Genomic DNA, 24,425 nt, shown 5'->3' with positions numbered 1-24,425 from the left:
CTAAACAGCACTTGCCCTGTCGCTCTACAAGGCTAAATGAAAATCCATGATTTCGCTTCTGAAAGCTCCCTCCGCCCCTTCAACCTGGTCATGAAAGGCATTCTTTGATGGTGGGATCCGCCTCGGTGTTTCCCACCCACAACAAGCCCCCTGCCGCGGTTGACCCCGCTCAGCTGCGCTTTGACGTCGCGGCGGCTGCACCGAGGGCGGCCTTTGGACGAAGATGCCTCGGGGCATTGAAATTGCTTTTCTGGGAAACATGCTGGGGGACTTAACCTCCGCTCTCGCCTTGGCCGGCAAAGGCATCGCAATTCTCCCCGTCAACACAGGGGAGGCCACCCGTGGCAATGTCCATCTGCGAAGGCTGCTTGCATTGGGGTGCCACGTTGTCGAGATGTTAACTCCCTCGCCTGGTTCGATCCCGACCCTGACGCCTGTATTTTTCGGTGTTTGCACGTTCTCAGATGGATTTTTTTTCTGGTGTTTTCCTCCACGTGTTTTCCTCCACGTTCAGAATCATGCGTTGAGAGCAGTGGTTCATCACCTGGGGTGCACGCACCCCCTGGGGTGCGAGATTCCCTTCATGGGAGTGCGAGACATGCCAGGTTTGTTTTAAAGGTACTGCAAATCGTCGAAACACAAATTAAGCACGGACACGTAAGTACAACTACATTGTTTCATCAAACCGATGTGTTTGTCAACATTATATATGTTTTAACGATCGAGAAGCAAAGGGGTGGAGTGAGCAAGCAAATGCAGGGTTGCATCTTTACTCCAAGCGCCACGGTGATGAGATGTTAACTAACCTCGCCTGGTGTACATCAGGCTGTGGGTTCGATCCCGACCCTGACACCTGCATATTTTGAGTTTGCGTGTCTCTCTGCCCGTGGTCGCGTGCATTTTTCTCCGGGTCCTCCAGTTTATCCCTCCAATTTAGCAACATGCGTTGAGAGTATTTGGCTGCGATACATTTCCACGTGATAAATCACTTCTTTGAGCTGTCATGTGGCCACGTCGCTTATGAAACAAGAGCTATATAGCTCAGTGTGCCTTACCTGGTAAAATAAATAGTTTAGTAGTTTAGTTGTAATGGCAGCGAGCTTTCTCCTGCAACTTCTCTCAATAGATGTTTTTTTACAGAATGCTGATAGACTGGCTTGAAGTATGTATTATAGGCATAAGGCACTAACACGAGAGTATAAGATACACTTATCCACAATAATCCCGCAATATTGTACACCACATTTCTACAAAACACTAGATTATCACGAGGTTTCAAAATAAGGCGAGATGGATGTGACATGCCAAGCAAATGAACATTTCCGGTTTAAATTAAACCCTGGATATATATCACGGAAATATATAAACAAATATTGTATATTTTAACACGTAGGCTTTCGCGACCAATATTATTCATAATCAACGTTTTTGGGTTTAGATCGCGTTATTTATAAATGTGTCGTAACCCTCCACCACCCGACACGGCCAATCAGCAAAAAAAGTGTCACGTTGACAAAAGACAAATAGTTCACTGCTTTAGCCCACCGGTGTGTTGAAGCGTGAAACCACAACATGTACAATTTGAGTACGACGTTTCGCTGGTAATTGCATCCAGCATCATAAACAATGCTTGAGCACAGCAAAGCATTGTATGATGATAATGGCTCCCAGGAGCAGCGAACATCACGTTGACGGCCACGGAAGACATGGAGAGATTCTAAACGGAGCACATATATACGTTTCTGGATCAAGACCTTCATCCCATAAAGTTTGGAGATGTTCCACATCTGTTCCACAACTCTGGCCATTCAGGAGCTCTGGCAGGGCCCCTGACCCAGGAAGGCCAGGTCAACAGGAAGTGATCAGATTATACGAACTTTCATGAATTCTCAACGATGTACCGGGTGATCCAGAAGTCTTGTAACCCCCCACAATTAATTGACCTCTCACATTTGGCCGTTGCGTATTAATTTCTGTTTTAAATAAACCTTACTTTAAAAAATTCTTACCTTTTAGATAATTTAATGGCGGCCACAAGACATCTGGACTACCCAAAAAACCTGTATTATAGACAACCACTGTTGACTTGCTCGAAAAGTAATACGCATTTTATCAACCTCGGAGGGATGATGGGCTGAGTCATCCCCCCCCCCCCAACCTCCAAATTGCGAGCTTCTTACTATATCACTGAGCCTCCTGGCCGGACATACAATACAACAATACTGGGTGATTATGCACGGGCGTATCTTAGTACCTAGTGGAAGCGCTTTACACCCTCAATCCAGATTTCCAAGCTGACTCTGCAGCATTCTGAAAAAAGAACGATTGAGATATCAACCACTGGAAAATATGTACATTGTGGAATGCATGCGCACCACATGAGATATACACAGAGCGTGATGTATGATGTGACGTAGCTCGGAATTGACAGTCACAAGATGAATGTGTCTAATCTCATCATTATGGAAGAATTATGAATTGACTTAGATGTATCATTTATAGCACGTGTTTTTGTATTTATATATATATTTATTATTATTGAAAAAAACACGTGAACAATTCCAGAATTCTCATTTGTATTTGGAGAACAGCCTATGGAAGTTTTAGAAAGCACGAGTTGGTAATTGGGATATCCTATCAGCTTATGAACTAAACTCTCTATGAGAGATGCTGAAGATCGCTAAAGATGGAAAGCATCTGTCATGGGGACTCAGTTATGAGGGTAACACTAGATACATAAATCAGCACATAATGCTTTTCAGATGCTAAATTATAATAAATGACCAAAACATATATTTCGATAACCCAACAATGACAATATTACAAACGATTATTGTTTGTGCATCACATCCAGTGGATGTTAATTCCACTAATCAGGTAACCACGAATGTTTAAAGATGATTAAACATTGCCAAGCAATTGTGTATACACGCACACGCATGTGCGAATTCCTAACGCGTGATGGACGTTTCAGTGAAACAGTCTTCATCAGCACATGTTTTTTTTCATCTGTAAATGTCGACAATCAGGGTCTCCGTTTCTCACTAAACGGTGTCTCTCAATGGCAGGCAATTTCACTAAATTACAGCTTTAAACGAGCAGCCTTTTCTGCCGGACTCTAATGTTATGTGTTCCACCAGGAAGGGTACCGTAGTGACCTTGGACAATCGTCACAGCAATAGAGGCGTCGCATACAATCACTTTAATGGAAACAGAGGGCATAATAGAAGGTACTAAAAGTAGGACAGGCGACAGTCGGAATATAAATGAATTTGGAACGTACGAACATGCACGCACGTATATTGCGACAGTATGTTACAGAAAACAGATATATTCCACAATGTTTTTATATATATAGAAAACACGCTTTTTGTTATTACCGTATGCAAATATTTAAATTACACTACAGTATTGTTGATATGTATACGCCATTAGTGTGCGATATCCTTCCCAGCTGCTGGAGTAAGTCACAATCTTATAAATTCACATTAAATTTTCTACAACAATGGTTACAATTATAAATAAAATCAATTGAGCAAATAAACACATCACGTGGACCGAATCTAACTTACTCTTTGTTGATAATGTCAATCTGGAGGTATTGCAGAGGTTGTCTTGGAGAGGCCTTAATCCAGTAAAGTGATCACGGCTGATGATAATGATGATAATGGATAGATTATCAGGATCTTTATGTTCTATCTTTAGGTGGCTGCTTGGGTGTAGCGATTGTTAGTAGGCCTATAAAGTTTATACCCCCATGGTATTCGATGCTGTACGGTGAATTGCAGTGCGCCTTAATTAATAAGGTCATACATAAATAAGGTGCGCGCGGCGCTGGGTGTCCTGCGGTGGTGAGGGTCCTAAGATGAATAGCACCGGATGTCTGCCGCAAACTGCCAATCAAAATCCCAGCAAGAACCACGGCTCACGCCCAACCCGCTCACCTTACTTAGCCGCACATTTAATTATTTTATATTTTACATTTAAGCTCTCGGTTTCCCTGCTCCCAGCACAGGGTGACAGAGCTCATTCCGGTAAAACATCATTAATAAATAAACGCACTACTTATCGTGAATTTTGCGCACACTCGCGCACTGTCGGATGGCATTCCCCCACGAAATTAATTCAATGCAATGCACGTACCTCGGTCGTAAAGCCTGCCGCTTGGTTTTTAATTTAGCGCACCCAGGATGGAGCTTCAACTGCAATACGAGTCGCTCGTGTGTTTCCTGGATAATAAATTAAGTGCAACAACTCCCACGTCCTGAGTTTGACCTTGTTTCCAGCACGAGCCGTTTGCGCACCAATTCAGTATTCACCACGAGACTGACAAAGCATCCTTTAAAAAAAAATCTCTTGTTTTAATGAATGGGCAGCAGAGGCATCTGGGAGTGAAGATCTCTCTTTGATAGGGAAACGTGCCACGTAAAGGTCACGCTGCAAGCCCAGTTCGTGTAAATTGGTTTTCTGCCCCCCCCCCCCCACCACAATGAGCGAGAGGATTGGTGGGGAAGGTGGGGGGAGTAAAAAAAAACGCTATTGCATCTTAAGGTTTTAAATGACGATGCCAACCGATTATCAAGCGCCTTGGCGGGCGCGTTCACAGAGTCACTCGGCACAGGAGTCCATAAAAGTTAAAGCCCTTTCATTGCGCATCTTTGCGATGGTACGTTTTGGGGAATAGCAAATCCACCGCACAAACTGTCCAGGTAAATCTAATGATCTTCATATTGCTGTGGTGGCGAGTGGCAGATTTACTCAGCTAGACAACACCATTGTCGTTCTAAAGCATTCAGGTAAATTTAATTGGTAGCTATAAACTCCTTAGTCGTGCACATTACAGCGAGTGCAATTTTAGCGGCAAAGAAATCAGAGCTTATTTCTGATGAACATCGGATGATTCTGCGATGGTGGTAAAAAATAAACCGGTTAACTGCCTTGAGCAGGGCTAGAGATGCTGACTGTGGTTGCACACCGCACATCACATCGCTTGGCTAATTTATACAGGGAATTAAACAGCCGTTCTGCCGACGGCAATCTTTTCTTCATTATGGCTTTTTAATGATGCGAGTCTCCATAATGAGGAACACAGAACCCAAAACTACTGCAAGTAAAAAAAAACGCAAACTCACAGTGCCTGCACAAAGTGTAGGAGGTTCTATGGACCATCGTGCAAATTTCACAAATTGCTGGGAGACATTTTTCAATTTCCGGGCAGCTCATGGGGTGGCTAAGCTGACACAATTGGGTAGCGCTACGAAATCAAAGCCTCCTCGTGCCTCGCTTGATGGCATGGGGATGCTTCTAAAGTTCCATGGGAAAAGGGCCATTGTGCCATTGAGGTGGGGGAGATGAGGTTGCGCGCGATGGTGAGAGACATCAGGACATGGCGGTTTCAATCCAATCTGGTCTGCTAGGTGCGATGAGACTCAGGGGTGAGGGCTATTGTTTGTGAGCTCTAGAGCTCTTGAAGTCCATCTGCAACAACGCTGCACACACCAAGCTATGAATGCTCTGATAGTGGCATTGTCTTTGTGCTGTTCGCCTTTTGGCGTTCTCTGGTCTGACACTGGCGAGACTAGGCCACAAAGAAGGCTGTCTCTGGTGTAGGCCAATCAGTTTCAAAGACGATCCATATATCAGAGAATGCTTGCATGTTCACCACAAGTATGTGTGGTTAATGCAGACATGATTCCGTGCAAAAGGGTTCTATTTGGTGTTTGAAGATTAAGAGACCTGTTTCATTGCCAGAAAGGGTAAAACATATTCTTGTTTTTCGTACAACGCTGTGGTTTCACCACACGTCAATTTAATTGTCGAACATGAAATGTAGCATTTTAATTTATGAACAAAATTAAATATTCCACTTACTCCCAGTTTGATTTTAATTAGGTTTGTCGTAATTGCATGTTTTAAATATGCAATTACAATCCCGGCAATAATGAATGTTGCATTTTTAAACATAATTGTAATTGCCGCACGAATACACTACATTTTTTTACCGATTACAAATTTTATACACTTTGAACATTTAAAAAAGGAAACAAACTTATAAACCAATCGTATTAGCGTAACCATTCTCCGGCTTGATGGAGATACCACCTGCGTAGTCCAGTACACACGTGCACTCCAGCACTGGATCAGAGCTTTAGTTGCGCACTGTAGTGATCTTGTCCCAAAGCTGCTTTGGTAAATTGCCTTGAATAATTATAAATGCCAAAGCAATTAAGCTGACATTACACATTTACATTATTTTTATTCTAGAAAACAACATGTGGTTCCACAGCTGTCTCGAAAACTCCTGACCCCAGCCTCCTACAGATGTGGGGCCGTCCATAAATGACGTCACGCACCTAGGAGGGGGGGGGGGTCAGACATTTGTAACGATGTGTGACAAGGGGGGTGGGGGGGTGAGAAATGTGACGTCACACCAAAATGCGCAATTTTAAATAAATATAGACAACACGTTCTACTTAATTAAATATACTTTATTTTATAAATGTTTTCTCCGACAACATCAGAGTGCAGCGCCACATTAAATACGCACTACAATGACAATAGTTTAAAGTGATTTTAAGCATGTTTTATTTGGGGGGGGGGGGTGACGGAGCTTTGTGACGTCATATTTGAGGGGGGGTCTGACTTTTTGTGACGCCGTGTGACGACGGGGGGGAAGGGGGTCAAAAATCGTCCAAAATCGCGTGACGTCATTTATGGACTGCCCCTGTGTGGCGTACAGACGCCAAGGGGGGGGGGGGGGCTACACTGTAGCTCGAAGGGCAAACATCCACGTGGAGTTCATGATTCAAGTTGATCTCACCAGGTGAGAACTCAAGAAACCCGCACAGTCTCATTTGCAAGAGTGACCTGGTCGCCAAAACGAATAGCCAAGGGGGAAGAGCTAATGGGGGAGGGGGGGGGGGCATGTGGAGGTGGCAAGGGGGGGGGGGATAACCCCAAGAGGAGCAATGACGATCGAATGAGGGGCAATGATTTGGCTCCTTTTGCAACACGTGTAAAAGGCAGCTGTTCCTACACTCTATGTCCCCCCCCCAACACCCAATCGAGTCAACAGCATCACACACACGAGAGAGAGAGAATGTCAGCAAAAGCGTTTGCCGCTTGGTGGTCGCTGAAAGCTGCTCTCCACGATCTCACTTCGCCAACACAACCGCGGCTGAGTGGTGGGCGAGCCAAGTGAGCCGCGGGAGAGAGAATGGAAAGCCACATTTCCGAGTTGTTCGTCGTGAGTTCTATTTGTTTTTTTCACTTATATTTCATCCTACACCAATGAGCATTTGCCTTGCATAATTTTTACACATGTAGTGTGCGATATTAATTGGTTGTCTGCTTATTCTGAATTTGCTTTATGTGGAACTAATATCGAGCTGTCAGCGTGCCAGGACTCCCTTTGAAAAGAGATGTCAATATCAAGGGTTTCATTATAATTCTCATCATCACCACCACCACCCAAAGATATATCCAGTGTTGGATGAAGGCCTCCGCAAGCTGTCAGCATGTCGTACGCCTACACATGGTGAACATTCTCGCAGGGTTTACCCTGATTAAATAAAGACTATTAAATAAAGTATTTACATAGTCCAGCAGTATATTCATACAAATACGTAGTGCTAAGTATATTTGTACCATTGCTATATGAGCAGAACATTTGTACAAACCATATGAGCACAATTTGCACTGAATACACTTATAGAATCATATTACGGCCATGAATGTGAAAAAATGTTGAAGTGTTAAGTGAGGTCTAAGCTTTGAGAGAGATGGCTGGCATTTAAAATCTGCCTCCTAGTTTCAGGGCAAATGCTACGCAGTGTTCACCTTTAAATTGGATCATTACAGCTGCCATCTGGTGTCAGTTAGAAAGAGGTGCGAAGGAAAAAAAAGTTCCTTAATTTTTACAATTATAATGAATTCAAAAGGTTACAAAATATGAAAAGACCTGCGTCTGAAAGTAGAGGGAGATAAGCTTAAAATTAGGACCCAGAATGTGGCCAATCTCGTCACCAGAAGCCAAGCAGGGCTTGGCCCTGGAAAACGCTTGTGATTAGTGACACCTGTGCATAACAGGTGCTGTAGGCTGCGGGGCTATATTGTGAGCGGCAGAGGGACAGTGCAGTAAATTCCACTGCCATATTTACATTCACACGTCTATTACACTGGTCAACACACTTTTTCTGGCATAAGGTATTCCAACGGTTCATAAGGTAATTTTGGGGTGCTGATTCCAAATCACATCAGGTTTTTGAGATATCAAATATTGCATTTTCAATCAAAACTGCAGAAGAAAAATATTAAATAAATGTGGATATCTACATAAAATGATATTATAAACACACTATCCTAAAAATACAGCACCATATTTTAACACTAAAGCAGTCACTGACTCGCAACAACTTGCAATCATAAGTGACAGAGTTAATTTCGGGTAAAATCAATGAAAATGGGGTATGCCGATAGCATAAAAATGAGATGTGATAGAGCAAATCTGAGATCAGATTTGGAATCATCACCCTGAAATTAGTCTAACACAGCTGCAAAAGTCCAGGCCAGAAAAAAATGTTTTGTTTTTGTTGACCAGTGTAATCCTGTACTGACTAACTTGGTGAAGCTTCGTCAAATAATGCCAATAACCTGCACTGCCTGGGGAGGCACTCCTCCGTCAGTTGCTTGACAAAGGGATATACTGCACATGCGCGTGTGGAAATCTACCTATAGGGTAAGAACCATCACAAAAGGCAGCATGAAGACTGAATTGCTCTTTGCAAGGCTAGCAAACTGCGCTATGAACCCAGCGATATGAGCTTAATGAAAACGATTTACTATTTTATTATTGTACTAGGTAAGGCCCATTGAGCTATATAGCTCTTTTTCAGAAGCGACCTGGTCACAAATGATAGCTCAGCAAAGTGGCTTATCATGTGGACACTTATAGCAGCCAAACACTGTAAACGCATGTTTTTACTAGTGGAGGGAAGAAAGACCAAAGGACCCGGAGAAAAATCCACGCGACCACGGGGAGATCATGCAACCTCCAAATATACAGACATCGTCAGGGTCGTAATCGAACTCACGACTTTTCGCATACCAGGCGAGGTAGTTAACAGCCCTAGGCACTTCCCTTCACCAAGCCACACCAATCAGCATGGTGAAATATTGTCAAACAACCCCCCACAACTGAGTACAGGGCATTTCATCCAGCAGTGCATTCACAAAGGGCTGACTATTTTTTTTATTTAAATGAATGAAAAATCCGCGCCAACATCGATGATTTGAAGTCATTGTAATTAATTATCACCAGTAATTAACAGTATCAATTAATTCGACGGTGTCTGAACGCACGCTTTAAATGTGATGACGTGTGATTTGTTCCGAAATTCAGCGCACAATGCCATTTCCATTTGGCCACGTGGAATATTCGCACAATCAATAAAAAAATCCAAAGCAATTAAATCCAACAACGTATAGTAAGCCATTGCTTCCCTCTCCCTCAGCATGTCGCTTATTATTTTAGCCTTTTTTATGTGCACAAGGTATCATTCTATTCTGAACCAAAGATATATGTACATAAATGGTTTCGTGGGCTTTTCAAATTAAACTCGGGTTTTTTTTTATGCAAAAGATGCATAATTAGAGGGCATGTTTGGATTGATTGGAATTTTTCTAGGCATGCAGGTAAACCGGTGTCTCAGTTCCTTCTCACTTTGTTAGAAATAAAATCTGCATCGATTTATCACTTTGAGCCACACGCTCACTCCATTACACGCGCGCTTGCAATAAGCACAAAACGCTCCGTGTCATCTTTCAGCAACCAGCAACCGCAACGAACCAAAAGGTGTATCGAGTTGCTATACACAAAATTCCACGGGGAACATGGCCACGAATTTGTTGTGCTGATGTCCCGCTGAGCGCTGCAGCCGCCGCGGGGTTTATTTCGCTGATGCCGGGGTCCATGGAGGCCGTCCCCCTCGGGAAGCGAGCGCTGGAGGAGGCTTTTATTCGGATCAGCGCCATCCCAATTGCTGCCACAACGGGAGCTGCCACCTGGGTGGGGATTTAATCGACTGCTGGGAGACCTTTCTTTGTCTTCTGGCAAGGGGCCCCATCAGCACTCGTCCGTTTCTTCGTCCTGCATAGCCACGGTCGCGGCGTTTATCCTGCCTCGGGCCGACCGTCTTTCTTCAACTCGTCTATTTATATCTTATCTCGTATAGATGTGTACGGCGTCTTAATCCGAGGCGCGACGCTCCACAACAATTTTCTCAGAATCTTTATCAGAATTTTTATGTCGACTGAAGGAATTCCGACGAGCCGCGAAGCGGTCGCAGATGTCCACTAATTATGTACAATTATTACAAAAAAAAATCGTGCATAAGATGATAGTGGTTGAAACAAAGAGTGGCAGGGTTATTAAAAGCGGTGGTGTCGTCATGGTGACAGTTGCTCCTGGGAGATAACAAGAGTGACAAACGTGGGCATCGCGTTTGTGTTATTTTATTTTTGGTTCTGTTTGACTCCCTCCCCTCCCCTTTCACCAATTCTCTCCAACTTCCCCTGAAACACTGCTGCCGATCGTCACCCCCGACCACCGTTGGGCAGCGAGTGCGGATGCCCTGGTTCGTGCCCGAATTTTGATGATGCATTAACGCGTGGCCTGTTATACGTTGTGCGTGTTGTTGTTCCTTCCCTCCTTTTGAAATTCCCACTGCATTCTGGGTTCTTGAATGACAACAAAAATACAATGTCTTCTTGGTTCTTTCGGTAAAGTCACGTAGAAGGGAAATAATAAAATAATAAAAATAGAACATAATAAAATAAAGAACAGGTCTGTCGGAAAGACCTGTTTCACCTGAGGACGGCTGCTTGCGTTTGTGGCCGAAACGTCGTAAGAATTATTTTATTATTTTTTCTTTTTATTATTTTTTTATTTCCCTTCTACGTGACTTTACCGAAAGAACCGAGAAGATGAATCCCTGCAGTAACGAAAGCTTTAAATCGAAAAAATACAATGCTTGCGATATAAAGTGATGGTGTCGTTATGTATTGTATTACATTGCTCTGTTTTTTTTCTTTTTTTACCGTTTCTTGTTTCATTGTATGTAATGGCAGAGATTAGGGATTTATAAAGTATAACCATAACCACAATCATATAAACAGAAATCTATTTTATAGCAATATATTGGGGGGGGGGACATTTTAACCATATTTGAATATTGGAGGGGATGTGTGTCCCCCAATATATATTATAATTACGACCTTGTTTTCAACAACAATGTAAAAAGAACAAAAACTATTTTGCGAAGACGGAGCGCCTCTACCGCGTTACATATTCGAGACCGTGAGCGTAACGATGTGATTAGGCAAGAGGAACCTCGATATACAATAACAAGCCTTGGTGTGACCCTGCGAGACAAATCAAATATTAGGGCCCCACCTGACCGATTTCCGCACCACTTGAGCCGATAATGTCGTTACTGCGCTACTGGGACAGAGACATCCCCGACGACTTGGGGTTTGTCAGTACGAAGCAAGTCAATTTAATGTATAGCTTCTCCATTTGGGCTCATGCATGTCCACTTCAAATATTTATTTTTTAGAAAGCTGCGTGTTGTTTTGCCGTTCCTGCCCGCTGCGACTCTCTCGTTCATCTCTCCAATGCCACGTTCGCCAATCGTCTCCTGATCCCTGCTCCCCTTTCACCTACCTTAACCGTTACTGTCACGATTTTGAGGTTTTTTTTTCTTTTCTTGCATTTGCCCTCATTTAAAAGTTGGCCAATGCCTTCGTACACGTCGCTCTACTTTTACATGTCCGTGTCTCGTTGCTACGGGCCTCTAATTCAATGACCTTTCGTCGATCCTGAAATATTCATTGAGAAACTCTGTTCGAAGTACTCTCGAATCCTGCAACTATTTTTGATTCAAAGACAAAGCATTCGACTCCTCTGTAAATCATTCATCCCACCCTCGATAATACAAAAAAGTGCACGTTTTTTTAAAGGCAGTACGATATACGGTGGTCCTCTACTTCTCTCATCACTTCATCTAATTGAGCTGTGCGTAGAGACGATGAAAGTAAAAGTTTTTTTAAAAATCACACCTAAGAAAAAATGTGCAGTATATGACTAAATAAGTGTAAAAAAAACTATTATTCTAATAACTGCATTCAGTAAGTACTGCATACGAATATTACTGTCATGCTTGATGGTGGCGACCTCATGCTGTGTGGGTCGTGCGAGGGGGGGGGAGGAGTTTGAGTGGGAGTGTTTGAGTGGGAGTGTTTGACCGGGAGTGTTTGAGTGGGAGTGTTTGAGTGGGAGTGTTCGAGTGGGAGTGTTTGAATGGAAGTGGTTGAGTGGGAGTGTTTTAGTGGGAGTGTTTGAGTGGGAGTGTTTGAGTGGGAGTGTTTGAGTGGGAGTGTTTGAATGGAAGTGTTTGAGTGGGAGTGTTTGAGTGGGAGTGTTTGAATGGAAGTGTTTGAGTGGGAGTGTTTGAGTGGGAGTGTTTTAGTGGGAGTGTTTGAGTGGGAGTGTTTGAATGGAAGTGTTTGAGTGGGAGTGTTTGAGTGGGAGTGTTTTAGTGGGAGTGTTTGAGTGGTAGTGTTTGACCGGGAGTGTTTGAGTGGGAGTGTTTGAGTGGGAGTGTTTGAGTGGAAGTGTTTGACTGGCATAGTTAGACTATACTTCATCACACTGATCAGGTGTGTTGGTGCTGGTTGTTGGGACGACGTCGTTTACCCGCAGTATGTTGCCTCCTGTACCTGCTGTTGTTGAAATTACAAACAGTCTTCTGTTCTCCTATCATGCGTGTTGTTTTCATAACGCGAATTGGATAGAACGCGATGAATGTATTAGGGAAGACATTTTATCCTAACGCGGATGCGAATTGGATATCACGTGATTCAGTGAACGGAACTACGTCGCGCGAGTAGAAACAAGCGACTGTACGGCTGCCTCGGCGTAGTATCACACGAGGCATTGGGGATGCTGCTGGATCCTTCAAGACGCTACCCACGCGCCTCAGTCTTTGTTCAGCCTGCATGCGCATCTCATGTGCGGACTGTTCTTCAGGAACGCTACTACCGCGTTATATGAGAAGAGACCGTAATATTGATTGAAGTCAGAGGGCTGGGATGAGCTCTTTGCATCTCAGTTGCTATATAAAGTCAAAACTCTGGGATGCCCGTTTGGGTTTTATGATAAGTATCCATTTGCGCACGCAGCCAAACTCCCTTTGAACATCTCTAACGCTAACCTTCGCCCTTCCAGACATCCTCATTGAGCCAAGAGTCAAGTATTATTCGAACAGGGTCGATGAGGAAGAACGTGTGAGAGTCCTCGGAGCAGTGAGCAGCAGGGAGAGCACCAACAGCCAAGACCGCTGAGTTTGTGATTGTGAGCACGAGCGAACACTGGCCAATGCAATGCTCATCTCCCCATGTCCCACTCAGCTAAGCAAATCAAATCGTGAGCACATCATATCATGTTCGCGCCATTATTATAGCACATGGCAGGTTGTCACGGTGGCGGGTCCTAAACTACCTCGCATAGTGTACAGGAGATCGTGGGTTCGATCCCGACCCTGACGCCTGTTGTATATTTGGAGTCTGCAAGTTCTCCCCGTGGTCGCGTGGATTTTTCTCCAGGTCCTCTGTTTTTTCCCTCCACATTTAGAAACATGCGTTTCGAGTATTTGGCTTCTATAAATGTCCACGTGATAAGTCACTTCGTTGAGCTATCATTTGTGGCCAGGTCGCTTCTGAAAAAGAGGCTATATCACTCAGTGGGTCTCATCTGATTAAAAAAAAATTCATCTTCTTGGTTATTTCGGTAAAGTCACGTAGAAGGGAAGTAATAAAATAATAAAAATAATAAAACACAATAAAATAATTCTCACGACGTTTCGGCCACAACGCAAGCAGCCGTCCTCAGGTGAAAACCAAGTCCGTCGAGGCGACAGAGTCATTCAGACTGCTTGCGTTGTGGCCGAAACGTCGTGAGAATTATTTTATTGTGTTTTATTAGTTTTATTATTTTATTACTTCCCTTCTATGTGACTTTACCGAAAGAACCAAGAAGATGAATCCCTGCAGTCACGAAAGCTTTAAATCGAAATAAAAAAAATTGTTTAGTAGTGTACTATCCCGATGGAAGACGCTGTAATACGATTATATCGGACTGCGACAACATCACCGATGGCTGATCGCGGCTTGAGAACTGATCAGTGATTCCTCGGCTGTCCGATTTTCTTTTTTAAACGACAGTGCCATGTTTCACAATGATATTCTGGCAGTAGTGTCAGCTTCAGGCGTGCGTGGTACAGAAAGTCCCGTGTGAGTTCACATTCGTTGATCTATTTGTGTGGAAAGAACAAACATCTTTACACCAATTTATTTTGATGCCTTCTCATCAGGGCTTAATTACACAACTTGATCGCATGTAATTATCAGTTTGTAATTGTCGTGCTGATTCATGATGATATGGTAGGAGTTGGGGGTTAAGGTTGTGATAATGGTTAGCGTTAGGTTATGTTAGCCTGAGGTTACACATTTTGTCCTGTGATAATGACATCGTACCATATGCATGCTGCAATTAACCCCTGTAGAGTGGCTATTGGTGTTTCAATCATAACTGGAAGGCAAGAATGTGCAACATTATCCCACGGTGGCTTTCGTCTCTTAGCCAGGAAGCTACAGAGTTACTTACACACTAATTAATTGTAAGCACGCCAGCTGAAAGAGTTCAAATAAAGTTTAAAAAAAAAATCAGCAGCCTCTGCAGACACGCAATATCACGCCGCTAGAAAGGTGTGAAATAATTATATATGTGAAATAGACATTCCCCTGGATGTTAATACATTCCTATTCTGCTTAACATAGCTTAAGCACTAGCTATAAGGAGAGAGTCCCTTTTGAATCTTAAAAGATCCACGTGAACGAAGATGGAACTTAGGAGGGAACGGTTTTACTTGTTTTATTTTAATGACACCGTAAGGCCGCTACGTGCCAGCTGGACGTGGGAGGGGGGGGGGGCGTTGGGGGGTGCGGGCTCAGCCCCCCACTCCAAATTCTTACATTCAATGTTGCGATGTGCATCACAGCCTCCACCTCACACATCCATGGGTTGAGAGCTAGAGCAGAATGCACGATTGACAATACACACGTGCAGTTAACCGTTACAGCTGCACAATGCTTACCACAATGTCACTTGCTGGAGTGCGTTTTTGTCTCTCCAAAATGATGGAAATTTTTCATCTTCTTGGTTCTTTCAGTAAAGTCACGTAGAAGGGAAATAATGAAATAATAAAAATAAAACATAATAAAATCATTCTCACGACGTTTCGGCCACAACGCAAGCAGCCGTCTCCTTGACAGACGCTGTTCTTCACCTGAGGATGGCTGCTTGCGTTGTGGCCGAAACGTCGTGAGAATTATTTTATTATTAATATTTTTATTTTTATTTTATTATTTCCATTCTACGTGACTTCACCGAAAGAACCAAGAAGATGAATCCCTGCAGTCACGAAAGAAGCTTTAAATCGAAATGATGTAAATGAATGTGCTGCTTGCTCTCCAGACGACAAACACATCTAACGTGCTGACTGACGTGTGCTGGTTGGCTCTGTGCTGGGTGGAGCGGTGGCGCAGTGGTTCAGCGCATGCGCTAACAATCCAGCTACTCAAGTACAATTCCCATTCATGGCCAACATCTGTGTTGTCGTATATCTTCACTTGGTCGTGGGCATCCCCTAGGTCGGCTCAGCCTTAAATAAGTAGCTGGTGCAATGTGTAAACAAAATCAGCACAACGGCCGGGCATTTCGATGGCCACACCACCTCCTCGTGCGGCAATGCCGCCCTTCATATGTGTCTCGGTAAGAGTGTAGAGCTGCGTCGTGCTGGTTGTGTTGTTAGCTAAGCGGTTCTGCGCTGCAGAGGGCATGACTCACTTGGATGCTTTCTGAGGATTCACGGTGTGCGAAAATCCACGAAACGACACAATTGGGAAATAAGCTTGTACTAGAGAAAAAAAAAACATCGTGAAACATGTCGCTGAAACACACGTGGTTAAAAAAAAACAATTATAAAATGTCTTCAAAAGTGTGTGTTTAAGTGGCAACACAAGGACGACAGACTTTAGGGAACAACACCTCCCCCTGAGATATTAAATGATGAATTCCCAACAAGACATTCTGTGCAACAAAGTTCCACGAAACCGAAAAGCAATACAGAGAACACGCAACCATTCCCTGTGTGCGCTGTGTTCGCACAATCTGTCTCTTTCTTGTAATGCTGCGGGGTTTTATTTTAAAGCCAGATCGCTCACTGTTCATGTTTTGAGGGCCCCCCGACACAACACCGAGTTCAGACTTCAACAATGCCCCTGCGGACTGGTGGTGTTCGTGAATCCGAGCGTATTTTATCCATTCACAGAAACACGTGCAGAGAGACGTGATTGATGGGACCTTTTTTTGGCATTATCAAAGTACGGAAAAGAATAATAGGTTTTACCCTTTCCTGGCAATAAAACAGGTGTTAAGATGCTCAAACACCAAATAAAAACCTTTTGCAAGGAACCAAGTCTGTATTCTTAGGTTTTTTCGGTAAAGTCACGTAGGTAAAAAATAAAAATAAAAATTAATAAAAGTAAAATCAAAATCAAATCAAAATCACGACGTTTCGGAGGCAACACACGCTTCCGTGTTGCCTCCGAAACGTCGTGATTTAAATGTTATTTTTTATTTCACTTTTATTAATGAAAATTTGAAATTTTTACCTACGTGACTTTACCGAAAAAACCTAAGAATATGAATCCTTGCAGTCACGAAAGCTTCAAATCTAGAACCAAGTCTGCATTAATCACACATGCAAACATCGTCCGAAAATATTTCCATTGTCTTTGAAACTGATTGGCCTACACCAGAGAGAGCCTTCTGGATGGCCAATCAAGTTCAAGTTCATTTATTTGGTATAGCCCTGTGAGCCATTCGGCTCTTGAATCGGGTGCAACCGCTACAAACAAAAAACTAAAACATGAACAAAAACCATCTTAAAGTGAATATGTGACTAAGTGCAAACAGAAAATTCAAGAAAAGACAGCAAAATATTGCAGAAAAAAACCGTACACCAACGCTGTGTGCAAGAATCCCAGTGGGATGCAAGTCAAACAACAACAACAACAACAACAACAAGACAACTTAGACAGTGTCACATATATATTATCAGAGCATGTTTATTTGCATGTTCAACACAAGCACGTGCGGTTAATGCAGACTTGATACCCCTACAAAGGGTATCTATTTGGTGTTCGAACATCTTAACACTTGCTTTACTGCCAGAAAGAGTCAAATATATTAATATTTTTCGTAAATAAGTGTGCAGATATTTTCTTGAATAAAGTTAGCATTTTCCCGTTTTTTGGTGTTTTGGTCTAGCGAATCGAGTCAGTGCAGACTCAGCATCAGTTATATTTTGGGACAGGACCGCATCATGATGTCAAGAATGAAAACAAAGAAGCAGCTAACTCTTCCCTCCATTTGGTATGACGTATCGTTGGGGCAGCAGCTGTTAGCGAGCACCTATTAAGGCTGACACAGTATATATGCGAGCTGCGTGGTAAGAAACTAAGCTCAGACAGCTTTTCTCTTTCCAGAGCTGATGTTGACCACAATGGAAATGTCCCGGTTCCGTGCTTCCAACATCTCCCAGTAATCGTTGTGCATCACGGTCAGATATTAACTTCAGAACAACTGCACTCCCCACTTAGACATTACACGGACAGCCTCCGTTCGCCACGAACCTGCCAGGTTATGCGTGCGTCAAGGCAACCAAGGCTGCCACAAGGTAACGAGCAGATTTGCCACCTATGATGCCGTTTGACTTATACACAACCAGAGAGAAAATAAAGACAATGATTCACAATTTATGTTTTTATTCTGCATGGGAGAAGTCCTGCCACAGGACAGACCCCGGGCGCTGTGTGTAAACTGTGATACACATACGACAAAGACAGCCATCTCCGACATAGCCTTAACAGACTGTTGGGGCAAGTGCTGTTAGCGAGCACCTGTGAAGGCCGGCACCGTGGTACACGAGGGGGTGGGTGGCCAGCACCACGCCCGGCCGCCTTTATCTCCCTAGTGGCGATGTTTAACACACCGCACCGGGTACTAATTTGAGGCTGAGTCGACCTAGGCGAGGCCCAGAACAAGTTCAGATACTCGTCACTGGTGCTGGCCGTGAGCGGGAATCGAACTCGGGTCGCCAGGTTCGTAGCGCAGCGCGCTAACCACTACAACCACCGCTCCCTACAAAGACAAAGATACTCCGAATAGCCTTGAACAGACTTTTGGGGCAAGGCGCTCACAGAGAGGCAACAAACACAAACACGATGCCGTGGATAAAATTTCGATTTAAAGCTTTCATCTTCTTGGTTCTTTCGGTAAAGTCACGTAGAATGGAAATAATAAAATAATAAAAATAAAACATTATAAAATAATTTTCACGACGTTTCGGCCACAACGCAAGCAGCCGTCCTCAGACTCTGTCTTCTCGACAGACCTGTTCTCCACCTGAGGACGGCTGCTTGCGTTGTGGCCGAAACGTCGTGAGAATTATTTTATTATGTTTTCTTTTTATTATTTTATTATTTCCATTCTACGTGACTTTACCGAAAGAACCAAGAAGAGGACGCCGTGGCTTCACACACAAATATGAATCCTCTGCAGGGATCCCATCTTGCAGCGTGATCCTCGATTAATACACGCGGGGGCAAAGGCGGTGATGGGGTTCGGGTTTCCCCCCCCCCCCCCCCACAGACAACGTTGGGGGGGGGGTGAGGATTGCGGCTGTGAATTACGTCGCAATTCTGTTCCGCTAGAACGGACCTTGCATCGGCCGTCGATCCGAGCCTTTTTGTTCCCGTCCGTACACTGCCATGGGGGATGGCACCTCAATCTTCCTGCTGGGACAAGGATGGAGGGTTCGGTGGTGGTGGTGCGAGAGAGCGAGGTGGGGGTGCAGTTTACCCTGAGCTGATGCATCTGTCATCTTGGGCAATGGTGTCAGAACGCAGCGTGAAGGCTGCCTTTGTGTGTGCGAGCAGTAAGGGGGGGTCAGAGGATGGCGAGGCTTTCTGTTTTTGTTTCTAAATTGTGATAAACATTTGCGGCGCGATTTCGATTTAAAGCTTTCGTGACTGCAGGGATTCATCTTCTTGGTTCTTTCGGTAAAGTCACGTAGAATGGAAAAAAAATTATACAAATTAAACAATAAAATCATTCTCACGACGTTTCGGCCACAACGCAAGACTCTGTCTTCAGACTGTCTTCTCGACAGACCTGTTCTCCACCTGAGGACGGCTGCTTGCGTTGTGACCGAAACGTCGTGAGAATTATTTTATTATGTTTTATTTTTATTATTTTATTATTTCCATTCTACGTGACTTTACCGAAAGAACCAAGAAGATTTGCGGCGCGATTTAGCGGGCCCGTGTTAAGCGTATGCAGCACGCATTTTGCTGGGGGAGGGTTTCTCTAATTTCTACGCAACAAAGGCTTATATTTTTGGAATGTTATATGCCTAAACGTTGTTCTAGGATGTCAGGCACTGTATTTTTTTCCAGTGGATATATAATGTGCAACTACATCGGTATAGATCCATAGCTAAGGAATGTCCATTGTATGTTTTAATACGATTTATATACTTCTAGATTAATAATATATATGAGGAGCGTGTGCCTGTGAGTCAGTCACTTACTTCAGTCATATAGTTTAATAAGGGCTCATGCTGACCGGATGAAACCCAGGGATGATGAGCTGTGTACAACCCGTGACATTTGAACTGGGTAAAAAAAATACCTTGGGAGCGCCGCATTGATTATATCTCTCCATACGTGTGCTCAGCACTCATACAAATGAAACGCAGTGTAAAGGGGATTTTGGTTGAGAAGACGATTCATACTGGAAAGGGCTTCTACAGCTTGCTTTCGTATCTGTAAATTAATATATATATTGGTGTGTGGAAAATGTATAAGAGGGGGCGCCACGGAGGCGAGATGTCAACTCCCTGGCCTGGTATGCAGGAGGACATGGGTTCGATCCCGACCCTGACGCCTGTATATTTGGAGTTTGCGTGTCTCTTTCTCTCTCTGCCCGTTTTCGCGTGGGTTTTTATCCGGATCCTCCAGGTTTTCCCTCCACATTTATAAAAATTGCGTTTCGAGTATTTGGCTGCTATAAATGTCCACATGATTAGCCACTTCGTTGAGCTATCATTTGTGATTTCCAGGTCGGTTCTGAAAAAGAGCTATATAGCTCAGTGGGACCTGACCTGGTAAATGTCAAGATGACACCACCATTCCTGTGCACATTCTGCACACATCGGGATGGCCACCAGCCCAGCGAGGTAAAATCCTCCTCACCCAGAGGAGAGAGCGTGCATGAATAAGGTATAAACCTGCTACTTTGATGAAAATAGAATGTAAGTATAAAATGAGTAAATATGAACACATAAAGCAATGTGTTTGTAACATGCCGATGTTCCCGTGGTAGAGAATGCGTCCGTAAGCACTGCAGTATTCATCGGATAAAAACGTGATGCATATGGAAGCAGAGCTGGCTGCTTAAAGCAATGCAGCACATTCTGTATGGATATTCTGCCTGGGAATTGCATGTTTACAATGAGCACTCCTATTGGGGTCCGTGCAAAAGTGTTGATGCGTTCTGCTCGAGGTGACACATGGGTCAAAATCTTGGCCCGTGAGTCACTCTGCTCATTGCTGAGTAATCGTGACCTCCTCCACTCTCTGCGATTTTTTTGCCTTTGCTGTAACAGCCATCCTCAAACACAAAATGGCAGAGAAGAGCTGAATGCAAGATTTAAGTTGGGCATAATTTGTCACTGAATATTTTCCAAGTCGCTAATATAATGGAATTGGTGCACGACTAGTAGCCACAGCCACAGAGAGAGAGATAGACACTTGATGAGATGTGCTGCGTCAGTGCCCTGCACAGAACTGGGCAATGTCCAGCCCTGGATGTAAACCAATTTAAATTGGTACACTTGAAACAACAAGCCAAGGCCAGAGCACAAGAGTCAGAGAGCAGATGGGAAATAACAGAGCCATGCCATTCACAGATATAATTAAGGTAACAAGGAGACTTTAGTAGGATGCATCACGAGCCGGGACAGCGACTGCTGGACAAAACCAGGGATGTTATCGGCAGTGCAAAGAGTTCGCACCTCAATGGGACAAGACAATTAAAGCAGAGATGATAGGCGCAGGTAAGAGTGGATCAATTTCACCTGTCCAATACACTGCACATTGGTTATCAATAATGGGTGATGATGGATAACGATCGTTTTGGATCGGGGAAAAATATGTATAATAATTTAACACGTAGGCTTTCGCGACCAATATTATTCATAATATAGGTTTTTGGATCAGATCGCGTTATTTATAAATGTGTCGTAACCCTCCACCACTCGACACGGCCAAACAGTAAAAAATGATGACGTCACCCTGATGCTGCTCTATTTAAGACCGGAAGCAACAGGAGAGCTTCACCATTCTTGCCCAATGAAGCTGATTGTAATTATCAGCGAAACGTCGTACTACTCAAATTTCAAAATGCTGTTGATTCTCTCTTCAGCACACCGGTGGGCTAAAGAAGTGAATTATTTTTTCCTTTGAAAAACGTGACACATTTTTTACTGGTTGGCCGTGTAGGGTGGTGGAGGGTTACGACACATTTATAAATAACGCAATCTGACCCAAAAACCTATATTATGGATGTATAATAATGGCTGATGCTGATAGTGATTGGTAATGATGATGATTCATGATGATGATCGTGGTGGATGATAATGATCATTCATGAAGGTGATGATGGATAATGGAAATGGAGATGGTCATTGAGATAATGATGGATCATAAGCATATACATTATTGTCATAAGAATTCTAATTCTTATAATTCAAGTACCTTCAAGACTTCTTCCCTAAGCTGTCTGAGGCAAAGGTCAAAGCCGGTGTCTTCGTTGGACCACAGATAAAGAAGATCCTGGAGTGCAATTAATTCCCCAAGAAGCTCACTAGTAAGGAGGAAGCGGCTTGGAACAGCTTTGTTGCAGTGGTTCGTGGCTTCCTGGGCAATCGCAAGGTCGAAAACTATGTGGAGCTGGTTGAGACTCTGGTGGAGAACTACGGCACAATGGGCTGTATGATGTCCCTCAAAGACCATATCCTTGATGCTCATCTTGATAAATTCAAGGAGAACATGGGAGCATACTCGGAGGAGCAAGGCGAGCTCTTCCAATAGAGATATACTGGACTTTGAACGGCGCTACCAAGGACAGTATAACAGGGGGCTGATTCGTGAAAGTGATTTACAGTATAATCGTAAATCTCGAAAAATTACTCACTTCTAAATCTTTTGTAGTCATTTTTGTATTACTTTAGTATAAATACATGTTAATTTTGATGCATATGTTGTTTTCTGACTTTGTGAACGAAAAGACACACATTCGCCCGTTTTCTCATTGAAATGGGTACATTTCTAAATATCACTGTCCTGGTCACCAAAGTAAAGTTTGTGGGGAATAATATCCATTTTCTATACTTTTGAGGTATAAGCAATTACGAAATAACACTTATTACCCAGGAACAAAAATTGTGTTACATAGTGTTCATACTCCAAAGGATCAAAGGCCAGAACATATTCTTAGGGTTTTTCGGTAAAGTCACGTAGGTAAAAAAAAATAATAAAAGTAAAATAAAAAAAATAAAAATAAAATTAAATCACGAAGTTTCGGAGGCAACACAAGCTTCCGTCTTCAGGTGGAACAGTCACAGCACGATAGCTGTATCGTGCTGTATCGTGCTGTGACTGTTCCACCTGAAGACGGAAGCTTGTGTTGCCTCCGAAACGTCGTGATTTTAATTTTATTTTTATTTTTTATTTTACTTTTATTCATTTAAATTTTTTACCTACGTGACTTTACCGAAAAAAACCTAAGAATATGAATCCTTGCAGTCACGAAAGCTTCAAATCTAGAATTAGGCCAGAACATGTTATTTTTTTTTACAAATGGGTAAATGCAACATGGGGCTGGAGTGGTCGCCCAGTGCTTAGTAGTGAGCACGCTGTGCTAAGGCACCTGGAATCCGAGTTTATTTCTGGTTAGTAGTGAGCACGCTGTGCTAAGGCACCTGAAAACCGAGTTTATTTCTGGTTAGTAGTGAGCACGCTGTGCTAAGGCACCTGAAAACCGAATTTATTTCTGGTTAGTAGTGAGCACGCTGTGCTAAGGCACCTGAAAACCGAATTTATTTCTGGTTAGTAGTGAGCACGCTGTGCTAAGGCACCTGAAAACCGAGTTTATTTCTGGTTAGTAGTGAGCACGCTGTGCTTAGGCACCTGGAATCCGAGTTTATTTCTGGTTAGTAGTGAGCACGCTGTGCTAAGGCACCTGGAATCCGAGTTTATTTCTGGTTAGTAGTGAGCACGCTGTGCTAAGGCACCTGGAATCCGAGTTTATTTCTGGTTAGTAGTGAGCACGCTGTGCTAAGTCACCTGAAAACCGAGTTTATTTCTGGTTAGTAGTGAGCACGCTGTGCTAAGGCACCTGGAATCCGAGTTTATTTCTGGTTAGTAGTGAGCACGCTGTGCTAAGGCACCTGAAAACCGAGTTTATTTCTGGTTAGTAGTGAGCATGCTGTGCTAAGGCACCTGGAATCCGAGTTTATTTCTGGTTAGTAGTGAGCACGCTGTGCTAAGGCACCTTGAATCCGAGTTTATTTCTGGTTAGTAGTGAGCACGCTGTGCTAAGGCACCTGGAATCCGAGTTTATTTCTGGCTAGTAGTGAGCACGCTGTGCTAAGGCACCTGGAATCCGAGTTTATTTCTGGTTAGTAGTGAGCACGCTGTGCTAAGGCACCTGGAATCCGAGTTTATTTCTGGTTAGTAGTGAGCACGCTGTGATAAGGCACCTGGAAATCCGAGTTTTATTTCTGGTCTCGGCTAGTGTTGGCTAAATCGGTCCTGGACCCCCTTTGCCAACCCGCACTGTTGCCCAGCGTGGTGAATCATGGGACAAGCAAACCCCGTGACCAGCACGGCATGGAGCGGCCTTCGTTGAGCAGATAATGTGCAGAATTGCATTTTACCTCACTGTTACCAAATACATTTCAAAAATAATGAATACTGCTCTTATCTTGGCATGCCAGCTTTGTTTGAACTAAACCTTTACCAAATGACAACTCAAACAGCCCAAATCCATTATCATTTTGCATGGGCTAAACTTTTTTTTTATCCTGACCTAGTAATGCAGGCAAACTAAAACACACAATAGAGATTTTGTGGTTTACTGCTGACAAGAAACACACACACACCACAGCTTTTTACATTCT

General features: G+C 43.5%; 1 protein-coding gene and 2 long non-coding RNA genes across 3 annotated transcripts in view; 1 reads left to right on the top strand and 2 right to left on the bottom strand.

The window, feature by feature from the left end:
- The window catches only part of LOC144933818 (uncharacterized), a 46,362-nt gene extending 42,503 nt beyond the window's left edge, over positions 1-3,859 (bottom strand). The window contains exons 1-2 of the long non-coding RNA XR_013637096.1: positions 3,573-3,859; positions 2,255-2,310 (exon numbers count right to left, since the gene is read on the bottom strand). This is a non-coding gene — a long non-coding RNA (uncharacterized LOC144933818). The remainder of the gene's footprint in view (positions 1-2,254; positions 2,311-3,572) is intronic.
- Positions 3,860-7,171: 3,312 nt separating this feature from the next.
- SYT12 (synaptotagmin 12) overlaps positions 7,172-24,425 on the top strand; it is an 80,327-nt gene continuing 63,073 nt past the window's right edge. The window contains exon 1 of the mRNA XM_078858996.1: positions 7,172-7,246. Within this exon, the coding sequence (XP_078715122.1) occupies positions 7,217-7,246 (30 nt within the window). The 5' untranslated portion in view covers positions 7,172-7,216. The remainder of the gene's footprint in view (positions 7,247-24,425) is intronic.
- Positions 18,937-24,425, bottom strand: part of LOC144933817 (uncharacterized) — a 28,554-nt gene continuing 23,065 nt past the window's right edge. Inside the window, exon 3 of the long non-coding RNA XR_013637095.1 lies at positions 18,937-18,975. This is a non-coding gene — a long non-coding RNA (uncharacterized LOC144933817). The remainder of the gene's footprint in view (positions 18,976-24,425) is intronic.

Source organism: Lampetra fluviatilis, chromosome 8 (genome assembly GCF_964198595.1).
Source record: "Lampetra fluviatilis chromosome 8, kcLamFluv1.1, whole genome shotgun sequence".
In the NCBI taxonomy this organism is placed as follows: Eukaryota; Metazoa; Chordata; class Hyperoartia; order Petromyzontiformes; family Petromyzontidae; genus Lampetra; species Lampetra fluviatilis.
Note: the sequence above shows the minus strand (reverse complement) of the source record. Positions and strands in the feature narration are given on the sequence as shown.